At 27.4% G+C, this 24,644-nt stretch overlaps 3 protein-coding genes and 1 non-coding gene across 16 annotated transcripts; 2 read left to right on the plus strand and 2 right to left on the minus strand.

The window, feature by feature from the left end:
* Positions 1-1,533: 1,533 nt before the first annotated feature.
* Ubc2 (ubiquitin conjugating enzyme 2) lies at positions 1,534-7,405 on the plus strand. Of its 10 annotated transcripts, none has more exons than XM_069130584.1 (7): positions 1,534-1,816; positions 2,619-2,742; positions 2,895-3,048; positions 3,129-3,179; positions 3,432-3,564; positions 4,237-4,384; positions 4,618-7,405. In XM_069130584.1, exons 3-7 carry the CDS (start codon positions 2,918-2,920, stop codon positions 4,713-4,715), a joined length of 561 nt encoding a protein of 186 aa, XP_068986685.1. In that variant the 5' UTR covers positions 1,534-1,816; positions 2,619-2,742; positions 2,895-2,917; the 3' UTR covers positions 4,716-7,405. The 10 variants fall into 10 exon arrangements, with proteins under 10 accessions (XP_068986685.1, XP_068986683.1, XP_068986688.1 ...); XM_069130582.1 differs by having other exon boundaries at positions 1,534-1,752; XM_069130587.1 differs by having other exon boundaries at positions 1,534-1,752; positions 2,711-2,742.
* A 2,480-nt stretch (positions 7,406-9,885) lies between these two features.
* Positions 9,886-16,026, minus strand: LOC138188876 (CD63 antigen). 4 transcript variants are annotated; one of them, XM_069131015.1, is made up of 6 exons: positions 15,746-16,026; positions 14,000-14,110; positions 13,479-13,649; positions 13,001-13,222; positions 12,597-12,658; positions 9,886-10,402 (listed from the first exon to the last, which is right to left on the minus strand). In XM_069131015.1, exons 1-6 carry the CDS (start codon positions 15,806-15,808, stop codon positions 10,384-10,386), a joined length of 648 nt encoding a protein of 215 aa, XP_068987116.1. In that variant the 5' UTR covers positions 15,809-16,026; the 3' UTR covers positions 9,886-10,383. The 4 variants fall into 4 exon arrangements, with proteins under 4 accessions (XP_068987116.1, XP_068987114.1, XP_068987115.1 ...); XM_069131013.1 differs by having other exon boundaries at positions 13,922-14,110; positions 15,746-16,019; XM_069131014.1 differs by having other exon boundaries at positions 9,886-10,725; positions 13,922-14,110; positions 15,746-16,019.
* A 2,061-nt stretch (positions 16,027-18,087) lies between these two features.
* Positions 18,088-24,405, plus strand: LOC138188874 (CD63 antigen-like). The gene is made up of 5 exons (XM_069131012.1): positions 18,088-18,328; positions 21,068-21,256; positions 21,873-22,043; positions 22,818-23,045; positions 23,465-24,405. The coding sequence occupies exons 1-5, from the start codon at positions 18,251-18,253 to the stop codon at positions 23,528-23,530; spliced, it is 732 nt and encodes a 243-aa protein (XP_068987113.1). The 5' UTR covers positions 18,088-18,250; the 3' UTR covers positions 23,531-24,405.
* On the minus strand, positions 19,482-19,563 carry TRNAS-UGA (transfer RNA serine (anticodon UGA)). The gene has a single exon. It is a non-coding gene; the product is annotated as a tRNA-Ser (tRNA).
* Positions 24,406-24,644: the final 239 nt, after the last annotated feature.

Genomic DNA, 24,644 nt, shown 5'->3' on the forward strand with positions numbered 1-24,644 from the left:
TATCGCTGTTATAATAAATAGTTAATACATTTAGTCAATAATATAAAATATGTTATTCCTAGTGTCTTCCAAGATGAATTCGTCCTGTGTTGTGCTCTTCTGCCGCGTGTGTCCAGCTAATTTCCAGTAAGGAAATTACAGAGGATATTTCCTTAATGTCGCCGTTTCTACTCATCACATATATGTCCAGTCCTCATCTATGAGTTTTGATTATTTTAAGTCGGTATGTTTACCCTTCTTCGTCCTTTAATTATTTCCTGTCTTCCTTTCTTAAAAATGCGTTCAAACTTCCCTCTAGTAGAACTACTCGTCGACCATCTTCCTTATCTATTTAATCGACCAATCAACGCACGCATTCCGCTTATTCTGGAAATTTATGAAATTGTAATAACAGAAAAAAATTAAAAAGGATGCAAGGAGAAAACTGACTTTTAAAACTAAATATAATAACAAATCACACTGCAATTTAATTAACTTTATTATAGTGCATGAATACAACCGATCTTTGCATAGTTTTCGTCCACAGTAGCGTCCTCCTAATTCAGTTAGCACGCGATAAAACTTTGAAATAATTAAAAATTCATCCGCGAAAATAAACTCAAAACTGTTATATGTAATTCACCTTCAGGAAACCTATAATTTAAAAATTCCTGTTGAACTTCAGGAAAGCTAGAATTCAAAAGTTCCTGTTGAACATCTACAAATATCCCACCTTAATATCCCATCTTTGTGTTTTTTCAGTTCTTTCAGTTTTGTCAGTTAATTCCATTAGCGCTGTAATGACACTCAACTATCAGATTATATTGGTAAAATTTTTAACGATTCTGAAAATATACAGAGGTTGCAAGATATTTAACACAAATATATATTTTGTAGAAATCTAACTCTAATCACAAAAATATTTAAACTGGCAATCATCCACAATATTAATACGTCTCACTATATAGTAAGACCATTTTTACTACTTACTAGATATACGCTTAAGACGGTATTACTATTCATATTGTATATTAAACTTTTACGAAATATAGGTCTGCAATAAACATGTTGCACATATATAATATATAATAATTTCAATAAAATTTTGCCAATATAATCACGTAATCGCGTCTCATTAGTGTTATGAAAGTTTTAAAACGTTTTATATGATAAGCACAATATAAATATGAAACTCTTCTGTGCGCAAGTGTAGGTACGAAAACTTTTGCAACCCACTGTACACACACACACACACACACACACACACACACAAATGAAGCTATCATTTTTTATACTTCTAAATAACTAGATTTTTAACTAATAGTAATAGAAGGAAATTCATATCTGTATCACCTACGCATATAAATAATATATCTCAAGTATATTATGAAACAAATAGTTCCAACTTTTATTGTTATTGTGGATTAACGTACCCCTTAACCTAATGAAAAAAAAGAGACGAAAACTGATGTTAGGGAATTTATTGGTAATGATTGGTATTGCATATTTTTGAATAATGATGGAGACAGTGCATCCATCTAGAAGCTAGGATTACCGATGTCCGCCGCGGCGGCGACAGAGTCAACATCCGGCGACGCAGAGATGCGCACGTTTCGGCGCTCGCCGAGGGAAAAGGGACGCCGCGATCGTGACTTCGAGACATGAGAGCGACGATGAAGCCCGCCAGCATACACAGCAGCACCTGAGGAGCACGCTCGCTTCCAGTAGTACATCCAACAAGGAATTCGGCCGGTTCACTTGGGATTTACGTAGGTTCGATCTTTGGTCCTAAAGTTTATTCTGAAACTATCGAAAGGCTAACTTTTCTACCAACGAGGTAACACACCTCTTCCTCTGAATCATGAATGGTTCTATGATTCTCTTTTTAAATAGAAATTATTGATAATTATTGTACGTTCTTTCGTTGTCTGATTATCAAATCCCTTTATTCAATGTTGATAATATGTTTTAAGTATCTTACCGATTAAATTAGTTATCTAGTACAAATTAATAAATATGTTTTCACTTATTCTATAAAGATTTATGTATTTGTATAGATTGTTTTGTGACAATTATTTTTCACTTTTGTTTAAGATATATGACTCCATATTTTACAAACATTTATAAAATTACAGAATTTAATTAATCTCTTTTATGCATATCATTTTTCTTTTTTTCATATAATTTAAATTAACAAAACTGTCATGCAAAATTATTTTTACTGAGGTTGTACAACTATTCATGTAATGTTTGTTTATGTATAGTAGAATACAGAAATATGTGAACATTTGCTTTGTATCTTATGGATTTGTTTTATTTTGATTTTAAGCACTAAAGTGTTGTCCGCTTAAGGCAATATTATAATCTAATTTTTATTCTATCGATGAAAAGTCAATAATAAAATATGTAATGTCACAATATATTAATTGGGATGTTTAATTTAAAGGTATCTTTTAAAAAATGTTTGTAATTATAAATATATTTATAAATACAATTTTGTACATGAATTTATATTTATCATTATAATGCTTTTAATTAATTTCATCTAATCACTTGAATTTTTCTTAATTACTATATATTATTATGTTAAAGAAATAAATTATACTGAAATTATTTTTTTGTATTTTATCAAATTTTAGGTGAGAAGAGAATCATTCGTTTAATAATTTTTGGTGAGAATATACTATCATTGGTACTAAGAGTATTTCTCTTTTGTGTGTCTTATCCAAAGAGGTTCTCGACGTCCATAGTCAAGGGCACGAGGTTTGTTCTATTGTATCTTTGATAATTTATAGACCTACATATTTGTTTGTTATTTATTACCTATGTAACAATAATGAAATATATATTATTAAATTTGATTTCTTGTATGCTATCTTATTACATGTATTTCCGAAGTAAATATACATTTACAGCTTAAGTAAATCATTTTAGAGCCATGTCATCAGGCGCAGGTTCCAGTGGAACTGGCCGGGGGCGTGGTTCATCACTGGCAGACAATAAGCCAGAGAGCAAGGAAGCGAAGCCTAATCCAAAGATGTCGAAAGCTTTAGGAACATCCGCCAAAAGGTAGCACATCCATCATCCAAAATTAAAAAGACTCTGCCATGGAGACTTAACAAGAGCTTAAACTAATCTTCTTGTCGCAGGATACAAAAAGAATTGGCAGAAATCACATTAGATCCACCACCAAATTGCAGGTTTGATTTTTCCCCCTAATTATTTTTATCATTTATGTTATTTGTGATATTAACACATTCACAGTATTGCTTATTTTGGCTAACTTTCTATTTGTGCCAATAATACAGTCGAACCTGGATAATTCAGAAATATCTATAAAACTACAATTTTGTTCATTCCCTTCCCCTTCATTGCGAAAATTTCTAGCGAATTTTTGTTCTCGTTTCTTATACTACTAAATAATCTATGTAACTTTGGTATTTATCTTATAGTGCAGGACCTAAAGGAGACAATTTATATGAATGGGTATCAACAATACTTGGACCTCCTGGTTCAGTTTATGAGGGAGGAGTATTTTTCTTAGACATACATTTTTCCCCAGAGTATCCATTTAAACCTCCAAAGGTATGTTAATCGCATAATTAATTGTTATTAATTTTGTGATAAATTTTATAGCGAAATTTATGTCAGTAAAAGTTATAGAGTTGATGTGCAATAATGAGATATTAAAATAAAGAAAAATTGTTTATATACAAGATGACATGAAATTTGCAATAAATTATTTTATTTTTAACGCTTTAGCGTTCTAATCAAAGTTTACGTTATTAAATTATTATTCAAACTTTTTTCACTATATAATGTTTTAATCATATACATTTATTGTAAAATTAATAGTAAATAATACTTGATAAAATTTTAGTGACAGTTTATTAAACATGTAATTTTAGATTGTAATTTATTAAAAACAAAATGTAATGAAACTGAATATAGAAATAGCTTTGAAATAAAGAAGATGATGTTATATGTTGATTTTAACTTTTCAGTATTGGGTACTTAATTTATAAAGATAATATAAGAATACAGTATATTTTCTTTGTAAAAGAGACTTTTATGCAGTCATTATACAACGTTTATAATCTCTGTAATTTCTCATTAACGGGCTGCGTACCTTTCAGAACATATTGTATTATATAGTACAAATAAAAAACAGTCCATTATGGATCATCTATTAAAATTAGTGGGAAGAGTGACAGAAAATCATTAAGATATAATTAATCGTTAATATAATGTTTTTAGGTTACATTCCGAACACGCATCTATCATTGTAATATCAACAGTCAGGGTGTAATTTGTTTGGACATTTTAAAGGATAATTGGTCTCCCGCGCTAACCATTTCAAAAGTACTATTATCTATCTGTTCTCTCTTAACAGACTGTAATCCAGGTAAAATAAACTTCATAAATATTATAGTTAAATTATTTTAGGTATTAATATAATATATTTTCTTTAAATAAAGCTAACGAAATTAATATATGTATTTATGTATCTTCAAATTTGTTGTTGTGCAATTTTATATTATCCTAAAATCATCTTAAATGAATGAAGATATTATATAAATTAGGAATATGAAGAAATTTACTATTATGCTATTATTTATGATATTGTTTATGTTTCAGCGGATCCTTTAGTAGGAAGTATAGCAACGCAGTATCTACAAAATAGAGAAGAGCATGATCGCATAGCACGACTTTGGACTAAGCGTTATGCCACATGAACGACTTTTTGAATAAAGCTGATCTCCTTGTTCTTTCAAAGCGAACTTAAGGGAGCCCGTTCGACTATGCTAAAATTTTGATTATTCGGATTGATCAGTCATTTTTAACAAATTAATGAAGATAATCAAATTTTCTCGATTAATCGAACGTTATTTGTAAGTTTAAAGTTGCCTTAATGTAGTGGTACTTTTTTTTAAACTATATTTTAATTAAAATTATTTATCCGTGTAAACAGTGATTATTTTACAGATATTGTTTCGCTAATCAGCATTAGATATAGTCGCATTAAAGGGAAGTTACCTCACATTAAGAAATGCCTCACAGCTGGCAAAAATGTTCGGTTATTCGAAAAAATGTACCGAAATGTACTTGATAATCATGATTTCTGTTTATATTTAAATTATACTTTTTAATAAATCCCATTAATGATTACAAGTGATCATTCGAATAATCATGGTTCAGGTTCTCTGCACCTTCGAAAACTTATCGTATGTATATGTATATCTATCGAAGGATTGCTTTAAATGAAAGACTCTTTAAGATCGTCCATACGATCATTGTGATGTGCTTTTATATCGAGTATGTAAATGTGCCTAAGATGAATGAATGTGCGTGCATGTGCTACCTTACTACTCTCGTTTTCACCCTACAGCTCTTAAAACGTGTTTATATCTTCCAAAATGTATTCTTGTGAATACAATTGATTAATGATGCCATAAAAATGTACATCTAGCCTTAATATTTAGTCTCGAATCATTTTTTCCATTACATGTACTGATCTTCATGCAAATACCCATTTTTTTTTATTTATAATAAATTGTTTGTATGAGAAATATTTGCATCAATTCGATTCGAAACTTTTATAGTAGCATCACAAATTCTTTTAACCAATAAACTTCTACAAAATATATTCGGTACTGATATTAGTAATTGGTACCAATGTAATATATTAAATTCAACAGAAAGTATTCTTTTTTATCGTAAAGCATAGATCTATGATAAATTTTTCTTTTAAATTATATAAGATTTTTTAAATATAAAAGTTATTGTACAATGTCTTCCAGAATTAGGAGCGATTTACTTTTCAAGGTAAAGTAATAGATTGGTATTATGAATTTCTGTAATATGTAAGTACACATTTTCATAATTATAATAAAGATAACTTTTAGTTTCTTAAACTTTCTTAAAAGTATGGCACAGGGGTGAAAAAGTGAAAGTGAGGGCTTCTCTATTTTTTTCTTGTTTTCTCTGTTCCTTTCGTCTATTTGCTCGTTTTAAAAATTTGCGATGAGATAGTATTTAAAGTGGTATGTCCATTGAGAGTATCAAATAATATTGATAGGTTAGGCAATATTATGAACAATACAAATAATCAGACCTGTAAGTAATTAGGCTGATAGTTATCATAAGGGTCCCTTTAAAATGTTGCACTCTTTACATAATTTCTATATAAAGTATGATTAACCGTATTACGTAAAATTATTTGATTGAAATTAATTTTCATTTAAACACATTTCATTCCATCGAATTAACAAAGATTATAGTATTATGTAGAGATTTTTTACGTAGTTTTTATTCTATTTGATTATACCTATTGGGTAACTGACTATGAATATGAATATGAAACAAATAATAACTATGAAAACTAAATTAACTTTGATAAATCTGTTAAAAATTGTGTAGCAATCAATATACTTTTCAAGATTGTTTTAATCGGGCCCATAAAACTTAAATCGCTGTAACTGTAAATAAACATAATTTTCTCTATGTTAACGATAAAGAGTCACAGTCCATGGTTTCCATAAAATTTGTATTGATTACATTAACAAATAATTCAAAAAGTAATACTGTTATAGAATTTTTTTTATATGAGATTGAAGATGAACGAAGTATTTAAGTTATAGAACTCAAATACATTTTATACCGATTAATAATTAATTTTACTAAAAGATAAATTAACGTATATAAAAATTGTTCAGCTATTGACATCATCGTAGCCTCTGCTACAAATGAAATTAATAATAACAAAAGACAAAAATTTTAAAGTTTCTAGAACTGAGCATTCACTGTCTTAATTAGTTATTTCATTCATTAATTATTGTACAGTTTACGTCGCGCAAAGGGATTTTGTTTTTTATTTCATTGAAATTACTGTCAAGATTCTTGTAAATATATTCTGTGCGGTTCTTGATAAAATGATCTTTTGGACCCCTGAAATTGTATATAGATCGTACGTAGAAATTTGCTCTTTTGTAATTAAATGTTAAAAAAAAGTAAAAACATTTTTAATGAAGCGTGTTTCATCATACGAATTATGTAAAGGAGATTGTTTAAACGATTCTTTGAGTCATTTGAAGACTCGCGTAAGAAGAAGGTTTCAATAATTTCCGAAATGTGCTAAATGTAAACAGCTTTTTATAACTCGTATAAAGTAAGAGTGCGATAGAAGAATTTAGAGAATATATAAGTAGTCAATAGTAACTAATGTTTCCAAGGTAATATTATGGCACAAAAGATCGTTTAAACGGATTCCTGTTCTATTTTTTCTTGTGAATTTCTTTTACTTTCTTTTCAACATATAGTTGTAAGACGCTACAAGAGAGCATCCTATATGATTAATAAATGTTAGTCTGCTAATCTTAGAGTGAATATAGAACAAAATAAAAGAAGAAAATCTGGTCGTATAGAATGTTTACTGATCTTTCTCTATTTTTATTTTAATTTTCTTTTAAGTGAAACACATAAATAATTGAAGCATGCTTATAAGAAATATAATTTCACTCCAATAATTATCATTTACAATTAATGGGAATAATGGTCAATTGAGGATACAAATGCAATCTTTACTTAATATATTTTATTTGTATAGATAAAAGCTATACGAACAAGATGTGCTAAAGTGGTCAGCTCTTAAAGAACGTTAATAATATATTAATTATTAATTGATGAATTAAATTACAAGTAGAAAAATATTGTAAGCGACTAAATGCTACAAAAAACAACTATTTACTTCTCATTTAATACTGACTTCGTTTTTTGTCTTTATTACATTATTATCAGTCTTTTATTTTTGTCAGCCAATCATCTAAGGTAACATTCGAATGCTAATTTTCGTTTTCATTACATAGAATATGAATTACAATTTTTCAAAGAAGTTATACATAAATTGATATAGATCAAATATTACCATTAAATGAGAACGTTCCTTATGGAATAAAAACATCTTAATTTTGTAACATCTAACATATCATTATCGTGTAAAATCTAATAGAGTCTAAAATTAAATGAATATACATGTATCGAAATTAATGTAACAGAAACATTTTAATATCTGCACATTTATACAACTTAATATTGTAGATTAAATTATAGAAAAAATTTATGCAACTTAATCTTATATAAATTTAAAAGGTAGAAATTTAAAAAATAGAAACTGTAAAAATGAAATATGTTTAAAATAAACAAATTATCGTATAGTAAAAATATTACAAATGAAATTTAGAATACAAATTTAACTTGGAGATAATCTAAAACAAGAACTATTATTAAATAAATTCCTATAATTAAAACACAAAGGTAAATAATGGGAAAGATTTGCTTCATATTGAATTATTTAGCTTAAAAAAGCAAATCTTTTAGGTGCTTACTTTTAATTAAAATGATTGGTAATATGTCATTTAAATTAATTATTTCGATCAATTCTAATATATTAATTAATGATTTAGACACGTTGCAAGAAATTAGGCACATTTTAATGCTTCGGTATTATCTATCGAGAAATATTTTTCTCCGCTTGTGATTTTTCATTATTTAAAATGAAACTCATTGAAACCTCGCTTATTTTTTTGAACATACTTTTTCTAGTCACGATTACATTAACAAACAATTGTAATTGATGTAAACAAAGGCGAAATTTTACAAATTTTAAATTTTCTTTTAACAAATTACAAGATTAATTGAATGATTCCTTCCTTTTCATAATTTGAAGAATATATTATTACACTGAACCACTTAAACAATTACACAAAATAAACAATTTATAAATAAACAACATAAAAGATCTTTTTATGAACTATCTACAATAATTATAAAACTAGTGATATACTGTTTAAAAAGAATCATCAAAATATGTAATTTGTTACTGTAAATGGTTTTAACATTAATATTTTGATAAAATTATTTTTGATTTAGTCAAGCAATTAATTATTTTTTAACATTCAAACTTGACTTTTTTTTTGTCGTTAAAATATGCGAGATTTCAAACGAAAACAACAGTTATAACAATTGCAATAATTATAATAGAGTTCGTTAAATCGACGCAATGCCATAAATTTGCAATTTTATTTTGTAAATTTTGTAATGTTTTGGAAGCTGTTCCAATAGTCAACGGTAAAAGACACCAGTCGTCGCAAACTTTAATGTTCGTGTCAGGTAGTTATACGTTCAATTTCTTTAATTCTCTCACTGTAGAAATTAAAACTTTGGTCCCAACGTATAATTAGTTGCGAAATCATAATATAGTGCAACGATCATTTTCTTTCATTTTGAAGACAAAATTAATTAATATACTCAATCTTCATTCAATTTATTATATAATATCATTTTTGAAATTTTTATTTTTGTGGAAGGTGACAATTATTATTCTTTGATTAATACTGAAATTATGCGAATTATTACACCATATAAAAGAGTATAGTTATTAAAATTAGTTTTTGTTAAACTGTTCTAAAAAAATATTTAATGTACTTCGTGATAAATTTCTTTTTTTTAAAGAGATTACAAAGAAAAGTAAATTGTAACGCATGATTTTCATGTTAACATGTTAGATATTGGAGTTGGGTAAAAGCTATTTTCATTGTTCCAAAACTAAAATCATGAAATTGTAATCAGATAATAAGTAATAGTTATAATCAGTTCACTTTAGTGTTTGTATAACATGATTCATTTAATCTTTTCTTACATACTACCACATTATCTTATATAGCTTACTATCCAATCATTTTCTAAAAATGTAATTATCTTTTAATGCTACATTGCATCAACGCATTTAATGTTTTTAATTTGCATTATCATTAATATTTAGCATAGAGTATTAGTAGAAATCATCATAAAAAATAAAATACAAAATTTCATTCATTCAAATTTACTTATTGACTTATTTTATTAAATCAATTTTCTTTATCAAGCTATAATATTTAGAAATAGAACATTTACCCAACCCTATGTGTATAGAAAAAATATATTTTATATAAATACAGTAGTTAGAATGAATTTAACATGTTACATAGAGTTAAAATTTGAAAGACAATTTTTCTTTCCAAGAAATCAAGTTCTGAAAGAGCCTTTTAAATTGCAATAAACGTGAAGCCAAATATGTTATGACCTTTCTATCTCTTTTTTAAACATTCCCATGCCATAAGCTTTAATTCCGCATACAGTGCAGTCTAAGAAAGAGACAATTGGTCTCAATCATTTGGCAGATAATGGCAGTATATTGAATTATATTCTCCAATAATTTGCTTTCCTCTTAAGCTAGACTGCAGATAAATATTGATTAATCTACAGCCAAGTTCTAAATAAATGGTCTTGCGACGACTCTAGAATTATTCTCTTAATGAATGCACGACGAACAATATTTAGTTATAATGCCTCCTATTGGGTGTTGAATCAGTGCGCTGCAGTCTCGCTGGAAGTAGAAATTAATTAAGTTGACTGTAATAACACGCAACTTCTAATAGATAATGTTGAATACCTCAAGTTTCAAGTGAGAAGGTGCACAGTTACCTACGCTTCCCAAAATAAGGATCTCAATTACATTTAAAATCTTTAATATTATGTTATATACTGCATATTATAAAGCTATTCATTGCATTACTGTTTAAACGGATAATATTAAAGATTTAAGTTGCTTTGAAATTTAGACGTATAATTTTTACTTATTTGAAATAGTTCTTCCATTAATACTAAATTTCACGTCCCGCGATCGTCGAAACCCGTAACTTGATCTAACTAGAAAATAAAAATAAAAAAAAAGATATATATATATATATATAACTTATGTACTTTCATTTCTTCATGTAATTATAAATTAAATAACAATAAATAAGATTTAATTGTTATTCAAATCTATATACATACATATATAATATATACACAGTACATATATAATAATTACTCAGACATTTCATTTTAAGGCAATAAGAAAGACGGGGAAAAAATACGAAAACAATGTGAACGTTACTTTAATATCTTCATTTAAATGTCTTCAATTATATCTAAATAATATATTCATTTAAATTATAAATATTATACTAAATGAAATATTTAATGAAATATCATATTAACATATTAAATGAAATATTTAAATGATAATATTTCCCTGTAATATTTTTTGAAAACCAACAATAGAATTATTTATATGTAGCGCTAGTTTTCTGGGAAGAAATAAACCTTTCCATTTCTTTTATTGTAATCTAATGTAACATCCATATAATGGAAAGCGTAGCTCCAAATTTTTAAAGAATCATATAGCATCAGTATTAATGAAACACAGCTGTTTATTAACAATACTGAACTTGTATCAGTGTAGAAGACAAGTTCAATACAAAATCGTCTCCGAAATTATCTAAATATACACAACTGTGTAATCATATAATCATATTTACTGATTATAATCATAATTTATTGTACCAACATTATGTAAACTTTGTACGAATAATATAGAACGTTTTTTCTTTTATATAAATAGAGATTTTCTTAGATCATCTTTCTGTGACAATAATTTATCTATTATCTTTAAATAAGATAATATTTTAATTAAATAAGAGGCATGATGGCGCAACTATCAAATTAAAAAGTAAAAGTAAAAAATAATGAATTAACATAAATCAAAGTGATTATTATATGTGTTACTTTTATTTTATTTGATGATTAGACCACAATGCCTTTTAAATATCTTTCTTTACTTGAACATAACTTTTTTAGTTAAAAATTGTTTTTTTATACATTGTGTCTTTGTTGTGGTATTTTTAAAAAGTTGTATGTTTCGCTTATAGACTATTTTGGAAAATACCACATAAAATCTAAGAAGTTACGGTGTTAAATTATTTTTTACAGAAGTACAAAGAAACTTAAATTTAATAAAAGAAAACTAAAATTATTTGACGAAAGAAGCTTAATACTTTTAACAATTACAATAATATCATGTGTATACATACAATGTCAAATAGAAACTGAGATAATATACACTATTATCCATGAATAAATTATTACAACAACTCTTAACATAAATATATAATTTTTGGTTTGTAGTTCTTGAATCTCAATGTGCAGTTTATAAACAAAGTACAAAATATTCTTCTCGATTAACATAGAATAAAAATGGTCAGTCTTAAAGAAACAGTCATAAAAGACATGATACTGCACAGAAACACTTGTCTTATTTGATATTAAAATTGCAATTTTAAGAATGAATTAATACATTCAAAACCAAAAGTAAACGTTGTAATGCTGCTTTCGTTACCACTTTTAATGATTCTAATAATAATATCTGCAATCAGTAGTAATAGCAATAGCAGCAATTGCAGTATTAAATAAGTTATAATAACGGGGAATAATAAAGTGATGTTACGTATATATAAAATATAAATCATTACTGATAACAGCATTAATTAATTAGTTTGTATAGAAGCGATCTTTTATATATTATTTTGTGCAGCATGGTAAGAAGAACATATAAAGTGCTATTTGTGCAATACTCTGTTACTTAAAGAAGAACACAGAAACAATATACATATACAAAAGAGTGAAAGGAAAAGATCATATTTTGAAGTCTGAGTGCAATTTCTAGGCATTAAAATTGGAGGTATCTGTCTGCTTACACAGTCTCGTACTCGCGACGAATTGAACGTGCCAGACAACATGCAAAGACGACTCCAATTAGCTGAAACAAACAGATTCTATTTTAGTATATGAATCGTATCTTTTTTCGTTAATGAATAATATATTACCTTCATTTAACAAATAAATGTCATGCAATAGCAAACAAGAAATATGCGAACAATATGGCCTTATTAAATTATTAAATATAAAAAGTCGCATAATAATAAAAGAGTAGAAGAGTATTAATTTTTGGTTACTATGTTACGACTGAATGATATATGATTTGTATATTTTTATAAAATTATTTCTTTGATATCCTTTTTTTAATTTAGGAACAATATTTAATTTTTTATGAATAATATAAAAATATCCTAAATTAGAAGAAGTAAATAATAAAAATTACCTGAATAATAGCAATGCCAATGCCAACACCACCCAAGATCAAAGCATTATGCTCAGTAGCAGACTGAAGATTGCCCATACAACCTTTTAGATGTATATGAATCGAATTTGAGTCACATTTACTTCCTTCTGGTACTTCTTTACAACACGAATTTGGTATAGTATTTTCTGGGAATCCAACATGAGCCCAATCATTAGGGCCAATCATTCCGCAACATTCCAACTACAATTTGGCAGTTTATAATAATAGTTAAAATATAGTAGAGATTTTGAATAAGCAACATTAACTTTTATTATGTACTAATTTATATTGAATAGTTCAATATCAGTATAATTAATAATATATATCATATTTACATTCAATACTACTAATATAAAGTAATATAACGTAAATACCTTGAAAAGTTTTAGTATAAATATCTATTCTTTCTATATCTCAAATCTCTTTAGTGAAAATAAGCATCATTAAGCATACTTACGTCATGTTGCATAATATCCCAAGATTTACGAATATCATTATTGGTTGAGTATTCTTCCATAGTGGTATTTAATCGATGTTCTACCATTGTACGCACTTCTCCGCTCATCATATATCCAGCAATTCCAGCACCGAGTTCAAGTGCAAAGATTAAAAGCAGTAACACAGAAAACTGTATGAAACAAATATAAGAAAACAAAGATTGTTATTTAAGATTAATTAATTAACAAAAAAAAAAGATACTTTTTCTTAGAAAAATAAATCATATTTCAGGTTTAATCTTAATTGAATATCTATATTTGCTATAGTTAAATAATTATAGAAAAATTTACTCTAATACAAAAAAAATTACAATATACAAAATTATTATATAAATATTGGCTATTGCTATTATATAAAAATTATTATGTAAATATTATTGTATAAATAATGGCAGGCTATTACTGTTAATATCATGCAATGATTCTCTTTGACAGCTCCACAACAACCAAAGAATGACACAATAAACACAATAACACCAACTACAATCATCAATACTGGTCCTGTAAAGAACCAACTGTCCATAAAATTATTGTAGCCACTATAAACCACCAAGATCACAGTGCCAACTGCAATGAATACAATTCCTGTAATCTGCAATCAGAAAAATTTAACAGTTATTTTCAGCGATAATAACAGGAATAACATTAATAAAAATTATTATGATGTAATATATTATTTTTATGATGTATTATAACATAATATAATATTAAGAAATTATGTAATAATACAATAAACATATTGAAACTTTTAAGAATATGCATTTCTTGATAGACTGGAAACCTTATAATCCGTAATGTTTATGTAATCAATATTAATTGATACTAATATTATTTATGAATGCGTAACTTCATTTATTTTAATTGTAATTTTAAAATAATTTATATTCATTTGTAACATGATAAAACAATAGATGGATCTAATAAGAACAAGAATTAAATGAAGATGTTTAAAATTTATTTATTTCATATTACACAATTCTTGTTACAATTGAAATGTATGCAGAAATTATTTTTTTTACCAGGAACAGAATATAACTTCTTGTTTAACAGACACATTATCATCTCGCTTGGTAGTCGCAGTGTTATCCTCACCAATTTCTCGAATTGTTTGCACGGAGCGAGCGTCAGCGTTACTTCCGATCCGTGATCGACAATAATCTTATTTACCAATTAGTCATCAAAATATAAAAAATGAAATTTTTACAATTTTTAATTTACGACTATTGTTTGCAATAAAAAACGGAACTAAAAAAAATAGGTTCGGGTTAGCTTTTTGCATAAATTATTTTCGATAATTATTATGATTATACTAATTATTTTTAATCTAAATTTAATAAATATGATTTAATAAAATATGATCACATTTCAAAATAGTGCTTATAAGAATAGATAACAATATATAAACGTTGAGTAGGTTTACAAAGGAATAATTCATGAGGTTATGTGCAGTTACGTATACATACGTGACTAACATAAGAAATCATAAATACCCACGCAAATATAAGAGTAACTCATACAGATATGAGTATACTATATAGAGAAGAAGAGGTTATTTAATAATTCTTTAAACGATTTGCATAATGATACAAACAAGGAAAAGGCAGGTTTCAATTTTCCTTTTTAGAGAGAATTGAATACAAAATTTTGGTTTCTGATAAATATTTTAGTTTTAACTTGATTACTTTAGAACAGGTATTTAAATATGTAGGTATATACGAATTAGAAATAAAATATTTGGATTTCACTGTAGAATCGACAAAATATTAAATGATAATCGGTTTAACTTCGGTTTAAGGGACATAAAATTATTGCTCTTTTCATTTGTCATTTAAAAAGTTTTCAGTACTTAGAATCCAAAAATGTAGGTCTTAATTTTAGGAATTCAGCGGTTCGGGAGTACTGTGTATGTAATCAAATCAAATAATCTACAATTCGCGGCCCGATAGAATAAAAAACAATATCCAAATGATCAAATCTAATTTTCGCACAACGACGATTATGGGTACCATACGTTATAGCTACTTTAAATTTAAACCATCTAAACATTTCTATTTTTAATACAATTGGAATCGCCGTTTATTTTGCTTCATTTTAATTTGTGTATTTATCGAAATTTAAGAAAATCCTAAATAAATGTTAAATAAAGATCGAAGGAATGAGATCAAACACAGTTGGAGCTTATGGAATAGAATATAAGTAACGAGCACAACATGGAGCAAATACTTACGGCGAATATCAGATTGAAAAGAAACGTCAGGTATTTGATGCAAGCCATTCCACCGGACACCATTTTTACACTCACTATTCACTGACTTCGAGAAAGATAAGATCAAGTATAAAAATGGTAAATATCAATGTAACCAAACAGTATGAAAGCTGTATGCGTCCTTTATAGAATCGCGTCAAAATTATGCACTCGGATTATTCACCTCAACAGCTCACCAAAGAATAGTCATATTTTCATCCATCCACCCTGCCTGACGTAGATGCGTGCGCACCTTCCCGGTAATTTATTAAAGAACCGACCATATTTCTCATAGAGCCTTGAGCTTTAAATTTTACTTCCTAAATATTTCTAAAATGATTATATTATTGTCAAATATGTATATAGATTTAGTATACAAAATTATTTTCTAATTATCGTTTATAATTAGAATTATAAGTATTATAAATACATGTATTATTCATTATTAGCATTTAAAATACAGGTATATAAAAGTATTTTTATATATAGACAAGTAACACAGTAAATATTTACAAGTCACATATTGATTATATCAAAGTGTAACTTTAATCTATGATATATATAGAATTCAACATTCTATGAAACATACAAATACTTTACGTGTAAATGTATATTATACGAGTTATACATATCATACTTTTTAAAGAATAATGAAGAAATTTAAAAATCTTTTAAATGGAAATAAAAACAGAATCAGAATAAAATATACCAAAGAAATTTTACATGTCCTTAGCGACTTTTCTTTATAATGCTATATAAATATATTTATATATTATATAACTTCATTTCTTAAAATTGTACACAATTTTTCATTAACTTAAAGTTTTGTAGAAATGCAAATTTTTCAAGTCATAAATATTAGTTTAATAAAAACTTGCAAATTATTTTTATATGCGAATATAATGTAATAAGATTTAATAAGAATAAAAATGTGTTAAACGTGTACATACCTAAAATTGTATCGTAATAGGTAAAAACCTCAACACAATAAAGAAGCATAATACAATATATTTAATAAAAATAACATGAAACATTAAACTTTCAGTAGGTATTAAAAATAATTATTAATAAATTTAAATATTCTTTCTTTCTTTCTTATTTTATTTTATACTTAAAACGTAAAAGTTGTACATACGTATTTATCTATTTATATATCATTCGTTTTCTGATAAAAAGAGATTAATATTTTGAGAGTAAGTGTAATAAAATAATATAAAATTGTTATACTTTATTCTTGAAAATATTTAATTCTAAATAAGATATACAGTCATGAAGTTGGAAGTGCTAGTTATATATGATATATCATTCGCAATTGAGTCTATTCTTATAATCCCTTACTATCGATTCTTCGCATTATAATAGAAGCGATGCGTTTGTATGTTACTTGCCTCAGTTCGATATAATACTTGTTTTACGATTTATCGACTTGAAATTATTTTGATTATTGCTCCTATAAGACTGCTGTATGCATTTATCATGTCAAAATTTGAATTTTTAGTATTTTATTATTATTCTACTACATACGGAGAAATATTTTTTAGTCTCATGAATATATTTCAGAAATCAATTAAAAAATCTCAGCAGTAAACAACATTCCTATATTTTTGTAATATATATTGTATATACATACATATTTGTAATTTTTATCAAATAATAATAATGATATCACAATTACATACATGGTAAATTACATACAGTATGTTGAATAGATAAGTATAATCAAGAAAATTTTGTTTATTATAGTAAATGTAAACCAGATACATATTTTATATTTTCATGCATAATCTGTATTTCGTCATGTTTTTAGAACACTATGGTGCTCCAGTTGGTATGGAAAAATTGCACTATATGAATATTATATTATGTATATCTACTGTAATACCTTTTTTACTTGTTTTAATAGTTAGATATGATAAATATCATTATTATTATGATGATAGTAATAAAGATATTGATTCAAAATCTGTGCAATTTCGATGTTCTAATAATTTTTGTCTGGTTAAGACTCTATGTATATATTATAGCTGTGCAATAGTTTTTATGAATCTTAACCAAGATAATTCAGGATTCATGTTTAAATTAATTATTTCGTATATGTACATATATATAAAAATTTGCTTTTATTTGGCTTTATGTTCCCTACTTTTTATGTGGATTTTTTGTAATATTATATTTAATTGGTTTTCAATCGGGACGAATGATGGAAGTTAGTATATGTACAAAAATGTATAAAATGTATAAAATGAATTTTGCGGTTGGTAACCTTTGAAGTTTCGTAACCTTGGTTAAGAGTATTATGATTGCGCATGCGCTTGGACACGCAGCCACGCGATAACTGTCTAAACATAGTGAATCGTTGCGATGTTGTTAGCCGGTTTGTGCGCCTTTTTTTAACGTTGGTGAAGTGGAGAAAATATAACGTAGTTAGGTATATAGTTACATATTGCGAAATTAATAAAGACGGTCTCGTTTAATTGTAAGAAAATAATGGTTACTACTATGAAATTATCTCTTGGTTCAAGATGCGTCAAATATCTGATGTTCATCTTCAATCTCCTCTTCGTTGTGAGTAATTTGCGTTTTCATTGTTATAATAACCCTTAATTTTTAAGTACTTTAATAAGTTTACCGTTGTACGTCGTTTCTCGAAAATTGTTCAAGATATTGAATTATTTATTATATTGAGAGAACGATAAAAGTTCTGTTTTAAACATCTTTTGATTATGGAACCATACTGAAAGCACAGCGTAGTTATCATAATTAGATGGTTCCGCATGATCTTACTTCCTTTTGATTTCTTAAACCATAGAAATCCCGTTGGGTCGATATTCCGATGTAACGTTATGTTCTTTTTCATAATTTACTTTATTTAAGACCACAGAAGATCGCGTTAATTTCATACTAACCTAAATATAACCTAAATATCGATATAAATATCGATATAGATTCTAAATTCTATGAAAGCTATTAGAATAATATAATATCATAATAGAATAATTTGCATATTACAATAATTAACATTTAATACTTTTAACGTTTTTAATACTCAACATATTAAATATGTTAAGTATAATAAACTAATTGCATATTGATAGAAAATTAGTTGATAGATCTGTTATAGTGATATGATTTTTTTTTCGTATATGATGCCATATTTACATCTTGTTTTCCTGTTCTTAAGTTACGTATATATGTAGACTTCTACCAAGTAAACATGTATATAAATATGTCGCAGTAAAGTACTGCGTTTTGCACTCATACAATGAATCATGAATACCAGTTAAAAGATGAAAAGACGAAAAATACGTGAACTGCACATGTATATATATATATATTATTATTATTATATATATATTATATGTATTATATATTAATATTTATATATATATATATATTATAATTTATATATTATATATATATATATATATATATATATATATATATATATAAAAATCTATAATACAAATATAACAAAAATCTTGTATTCATTGTATGAAAATATTTATAATATTTGTTTGCAATAATTGTTATAAATGAAAACAAATTATGCCGATAGAATTATTGACATTAATATCAACCATAATGAAATAAATTTATCCTTTTAATTATGAAATCTATGTACATTATGCGACGAGGCAGCATATTGTACTCGCGTGCAATCTGTTTTAAAACTTTTAAAGATACTAAAAAAATCGTTTTATACAAATGAAAAAAAAGACGCTGCGGACAGGATTCGAACCTGCGCGGGTAGAACCCAATGGATTTCAAGTCCATCTCCTTAACCGCTCGGACACCGCAGCAATTGAAATTTCCGTTTATTTTATAGGAATAATAAATATATAATTGAAGTAACGAACATTTGAATATTATACGATATAATATTACAAAATAAAATTTTTTACTTGAATATTTAATTATTAACTAATTTAATTCAACGTTTATAATTTTAAAAAATAGTTTTTATTATTTGAGAAATTATGTAGGATTGATATATACACGCAGTAATAATAGTTTTACATAGAATGTAATAAAAAACGTAATAGAATTAGTTGACAAATTTGTTAAAATAATTATTTGTATTATCCTTTTTGCAATGTTTATTTTAATGTTAATCGATACAGTAATTTTTATTAACAGTAATTTCCTTGTTTCACATATTTTTAAAATTTCTTTTCGGCCTAAAGACCCCACAATTTACATTTACATTTTTTACATAATTTATTTTTACACAATTTTTACATTTACATTTTTACATAATTGTATTTACAATACAATTTTCATTTCTTTACAAATCGTTAGTGAAAGTGTTTCATTTTTATCAATGTGTGTCTAGAGGGATTTTATGAACGTCCAAAGAAACCGCATTTTTTAAAATCATGGCTTCGTATTAGCCTCGTTCCCCTGTCAGTTAGTAATTGGATATAAAGATCTTCTAATCTTATTTTCTATTGATTCAATTTGCAATGTAAACAGAGCTAAATAATTTATATATGACAAAATATGTCTAAGAATAAATTTTTATTTAAAATAGGGATATAGGGAAAATTTAAAGCAACATTATATAGCAACGTCAATAAGCTAACAGAGTATTTTATATAACAAATGAATTTGAGATAACTAAGACTACCGTTACAATAAATGCATGTTCTAACGTAAATAAATTGTTGTCTGATGAATAAAATATCTGAAGATCGAAACATACGTATGCGTATACTCATAAAAGTCTATTGTATAGGTATTTTATTATTCTGATATACATATATCTACGAGGATACGTATCCACTGTAACCATAGCCTAGCAATCTAGCCTAACCTCGGAACAGTCTGACTCTAATTTGAATGATACTTTGTAGAACTTGAAGAAGGCCGGCGGGTTCTTTTAAGAACTTACAAAATGCGAATTTAATCACACGACGCTACAGTGGCGTCGGCAATCATTAAGCGCTTCTTCATTCGCATTAGTGATAACAATACATTCAGTATATATTAAGTCAGCTACTGGGCGAAATCGCTTACGCGTAATCCAACGAGAGCATTCATAGTAGTAGGTAGTTCGAGTCAAATGAAAATTTGTGATCCGATTTGTGAATTCCTCGGTAAGATCTGAGATTTCGATTGATCGTGACCTGACGATACCTTTGACCGCTAGCGTGAATCAGGCTTTAATCGTCGAAAAGCGTCGCCAATCGTTATAACGTTAATGTTAAAATAACATTACAATTCATCTAAGCCTATATTATAATTTATTCGAAATGAGAAAAGTGATGATATGTGTAGAAAATATGTGTGTATTCTTATTTTCAGATCACGGGTATAATCTTATTATCCATTGGTATTGGGATTCATGGAGTTTATCACAGTTATCAACATTTCCTGGATAATAAATTTTTATCTGTTCCTTCTCTGCTGATTGCAATCGGTGCAATTATATTTTTCATAGCCTTTTTCGGATGTTGCGGCGCTGTACGCGAAAGTTATTGCATGATAGTTACGGTAATTTATATTTAAATAAACTTTTATACTTCTTTGCGTTAGTTTTTCAAATTTCTATTAAAATCGGAGATTACTATAGGTAACGTAACTCTAGGTAATCTCTGAATGAATAGTTTCTTAATAAATAAATTTGGACTTTTATTTAGTTGATAATCTTACTGGAAAGGGCACATGTCATCGATTTCCATGACCTTGAAATATGTTGTGAAGATCTACATTGTGAACAATTTCTTTTTCCATACATGTAACCATCATTCGGCCTTTGTTTCCAAGATACTCGGAAAAATCTTGAATTAAATTTTATCACCATTACACTCCATTCTGACATATTCTGGCTGATCGATGTTAATCACCTTTAAGATAAATAAAAAAAAAGATAAGTGAATGCGTTATAGGTTGGCCGAGCGGTGGTAGCGACATATTTCAAGGTCATTGAAATCGGTGTAGTGTGCCCCTAGTGTGTAGTCTCTATAATTACCCTTGTTTTACGAACATATTATCGATGTTACTTCTCTTACATCTTTTGTCACGAGACATCTAGCATCAGCTTAGCGAAAATGTTATACTGGTAAATGAAACTAAAGTTTAATAATAGAATGTAATTCCTTGATTTCAGTTCACGTCGTTGTTGGTGGTCGTCTTTATTTTGGAATTCTCAGGTGGTATATCTGGATACGTTCTAAGAGCCAGGGCGTCCTCGATTATTCAGAATAAGATGCGAGATTCAATGCAAATGTATAAAAACAGTTCAGAAGTGTTAACTGTTTGGGATAATCTTCAGCGCGACGTAAAGTTTCTTTATTTTTTTAAACCTTTTGATTCTTTTTCTCTCAGTATATGTATAATATTTATATTAGTTATTTGTACGGAAATTCTAATTCTTGAAAAAAGCGAGCTTAATACTTAGAAATCTTTAAATTAGCAATTTTATGGAAGCTTAATTAAGGTACTTGTAACACGACAATATATCTTAAAAGTAAAATACGCTAATAGTCAAAAGTCATATTTACTAAAGAGGCTGTATTGTATTTTCTACGCGCGCCCACTGACGTACAATTTAGAAATGGACAATTTAGGAATGCCAACCTCATATTATGCACATATTATAATTGTATAATGTATACGTCGTATGCATTTTGGTCGCCGCAATTACCGATACTACATATTTCACATGACTTTTGCTCGAAAACGAAGTCGCAGCTGAATCTTTTCTTTAAAAAGGATCCTTCTAGCCATTTTAAACAATATATTAGCCTTTTAACAACTTTGTAAGAACTGTTTCTTTTGCAATTAATCAAAAAATCATTCTACAACGTCCTGCTATAGGGATTATGTGTTAAAACTTTCAACTTTGAAGATGAACAACTCCATTTTGACAAGGCTGGACTGTCCAAAAATTAAATCATGTAAATATACAGATAATGTATTAAACAACGTATCATCAAAATTTCGAGAAGATTGTAAGGAAATCGATCTATGCTACAAATACCTTAAATAACAAATATACATATCAGGTTCCTCGCTTCAATTTAGGCAATCATACAAACGAATATTATTGCAGTTCGATTGTTGCGGTACAATAAACGCGTCTGATTGGGTAACTATTGGACACATGGACGCGAAAGACATTCCTGCCTCGTGTTGTATTGATGGAGCAGGCGTAGAACCGAAAAATTGCAGTCTTACGTCAGCAGTGGTACACCAGGGTTGCTATAATAAGTTCCTTTCTTTCGTTAAATCTCATGCTATGCAACTTGGTGGAGTTGGACTCGGCATTGCTTTCGTTCAGGTAATCATTACATCGCTGTTTGGCACTGATAGTGGCATACATTTGAAAAGCGATAAAATTTTCGAGAAGGCGCTTTTTAAAATTCACATTTTTCAAAATACTAAATACAGGCCTTATTAATATAACTAGCCTGTGACGAAAAACTGATAGAATTATAAATACAATGCCGTTTTACATGATAAAAATAATTATACCATTATAGCGAATTTGAAATTTTTTGAGTTGCGCCACTATCAATGTCAAGCAACGGTATGTGTAAATGAAAAGTAAAAAGTAAAGTAAAATGCGAGAAAGCAGAAACAATTGAGAAATTTAAACGAAGATTATAGATTGATATAATTTTGCTTCTACGCATGATAGATATTTGTCAGTTTCAAACATGAAGATAGTCCATCATGTCAGTTTGTTATTTGTTTCAGGCGATGGGAATCTGCTTCTCAGTTTTCTTAGCTCGATCGATTAGAAACAGTTACGAATCGGTCTAATATCTTTTCAGCGATTTGAGGACGTATCACGTACATCATGATAAAATGAAGATTAGAAATTAATTCTAAATGAAAGCTATAATCATAGTCCCATTTAAGAAGCGTTAAATGAAAAAGGTATTTTACGTTTCTAGGATTTACTATTATATTATAATCAAAGAAGCTATTGAATATGGTATGAAGATTGAAATATCTACATATTTCCTTTGTTTTCAATAATTAATGTTTAATGAAATTATGTTCCTCTCGAAACCATCTAACTTTTATTTGAAACATTTTTCATTAAAATCATTGCTTGTACATTGTACATTGTAATCGAAGTGGATCCAGTGACGTGCATTTTGGCATTCTAAATCTTGGTTTACAAATGTTATATATAAATTAATATTCAACTTACGATCCAAGTTAACATCATATCGAGCCTAAACACGGCTCTCATGCACTTTGTCTTCCCGAAAGTGCCACAAATTACATGTTTCAGCACTGGGCACGTGAAAACTTTAGCTTTCCGCTGATTTTACGCGACATACCCTATCCACGTACAGGATGTTTTCCTAAAAAAAGAAAGAAAAAAAAAATGAGGAAATAATAATAATAATAATGGCCTCGATACATTCGAAAAAATGACCACAGAAATAGTTCTGTCGTACATCGTGTCCTTCCTTTCTTTCGGAACTACTCAGATTATGCTTTATACATTTTTCGATATCATTCAAAACGAAGGAGACATTTAGATATCCAGGTTTTAGTATCCCATCCTGTCTACCGATGCATATATCTTCAGTAAATATAATACAAAAGTTTTGCGATCTCTATCAGAAGAAGTAAAACGTTGTGCATTCAGTTTGTACGTGAAATAAAAGAGTAGAAAATCATTTTTCGTTATTTTATTAAAAAAAGACAAAACAAAAACTTCGTTGTACGTATAATGTACGTATTTCCTTGTATGCGTGATGAATATATGCGCACGAAGAGAAAAAAATACATTTTTAATTTAAACATTATTTGTTCGATGTTGTAAAGTAATATAAATGAAAAACAGAAAAACATCTAACAGAATTTGCCACTGGGCTGTCTTTTACAATTTTTCCCATCAATTTTGTTCTTTTTTTTC

The sequence above is a fragment of the Bombus flavifrons genome, chromosome 17 (genome assembly GCF_040668555.2).
Source record: "Bombus flavifrons isolate JBK064 chromosome 17, iyBomFlav1_principal, whole genome shotgun sequence".
Taxonomy (NCBI): domain Eukaryota; kingdom Metazoa; phylum Arthropoda; class Insecta; order Hymenoptera; family Apidae; genus Bombus; species Bombus flavifrons.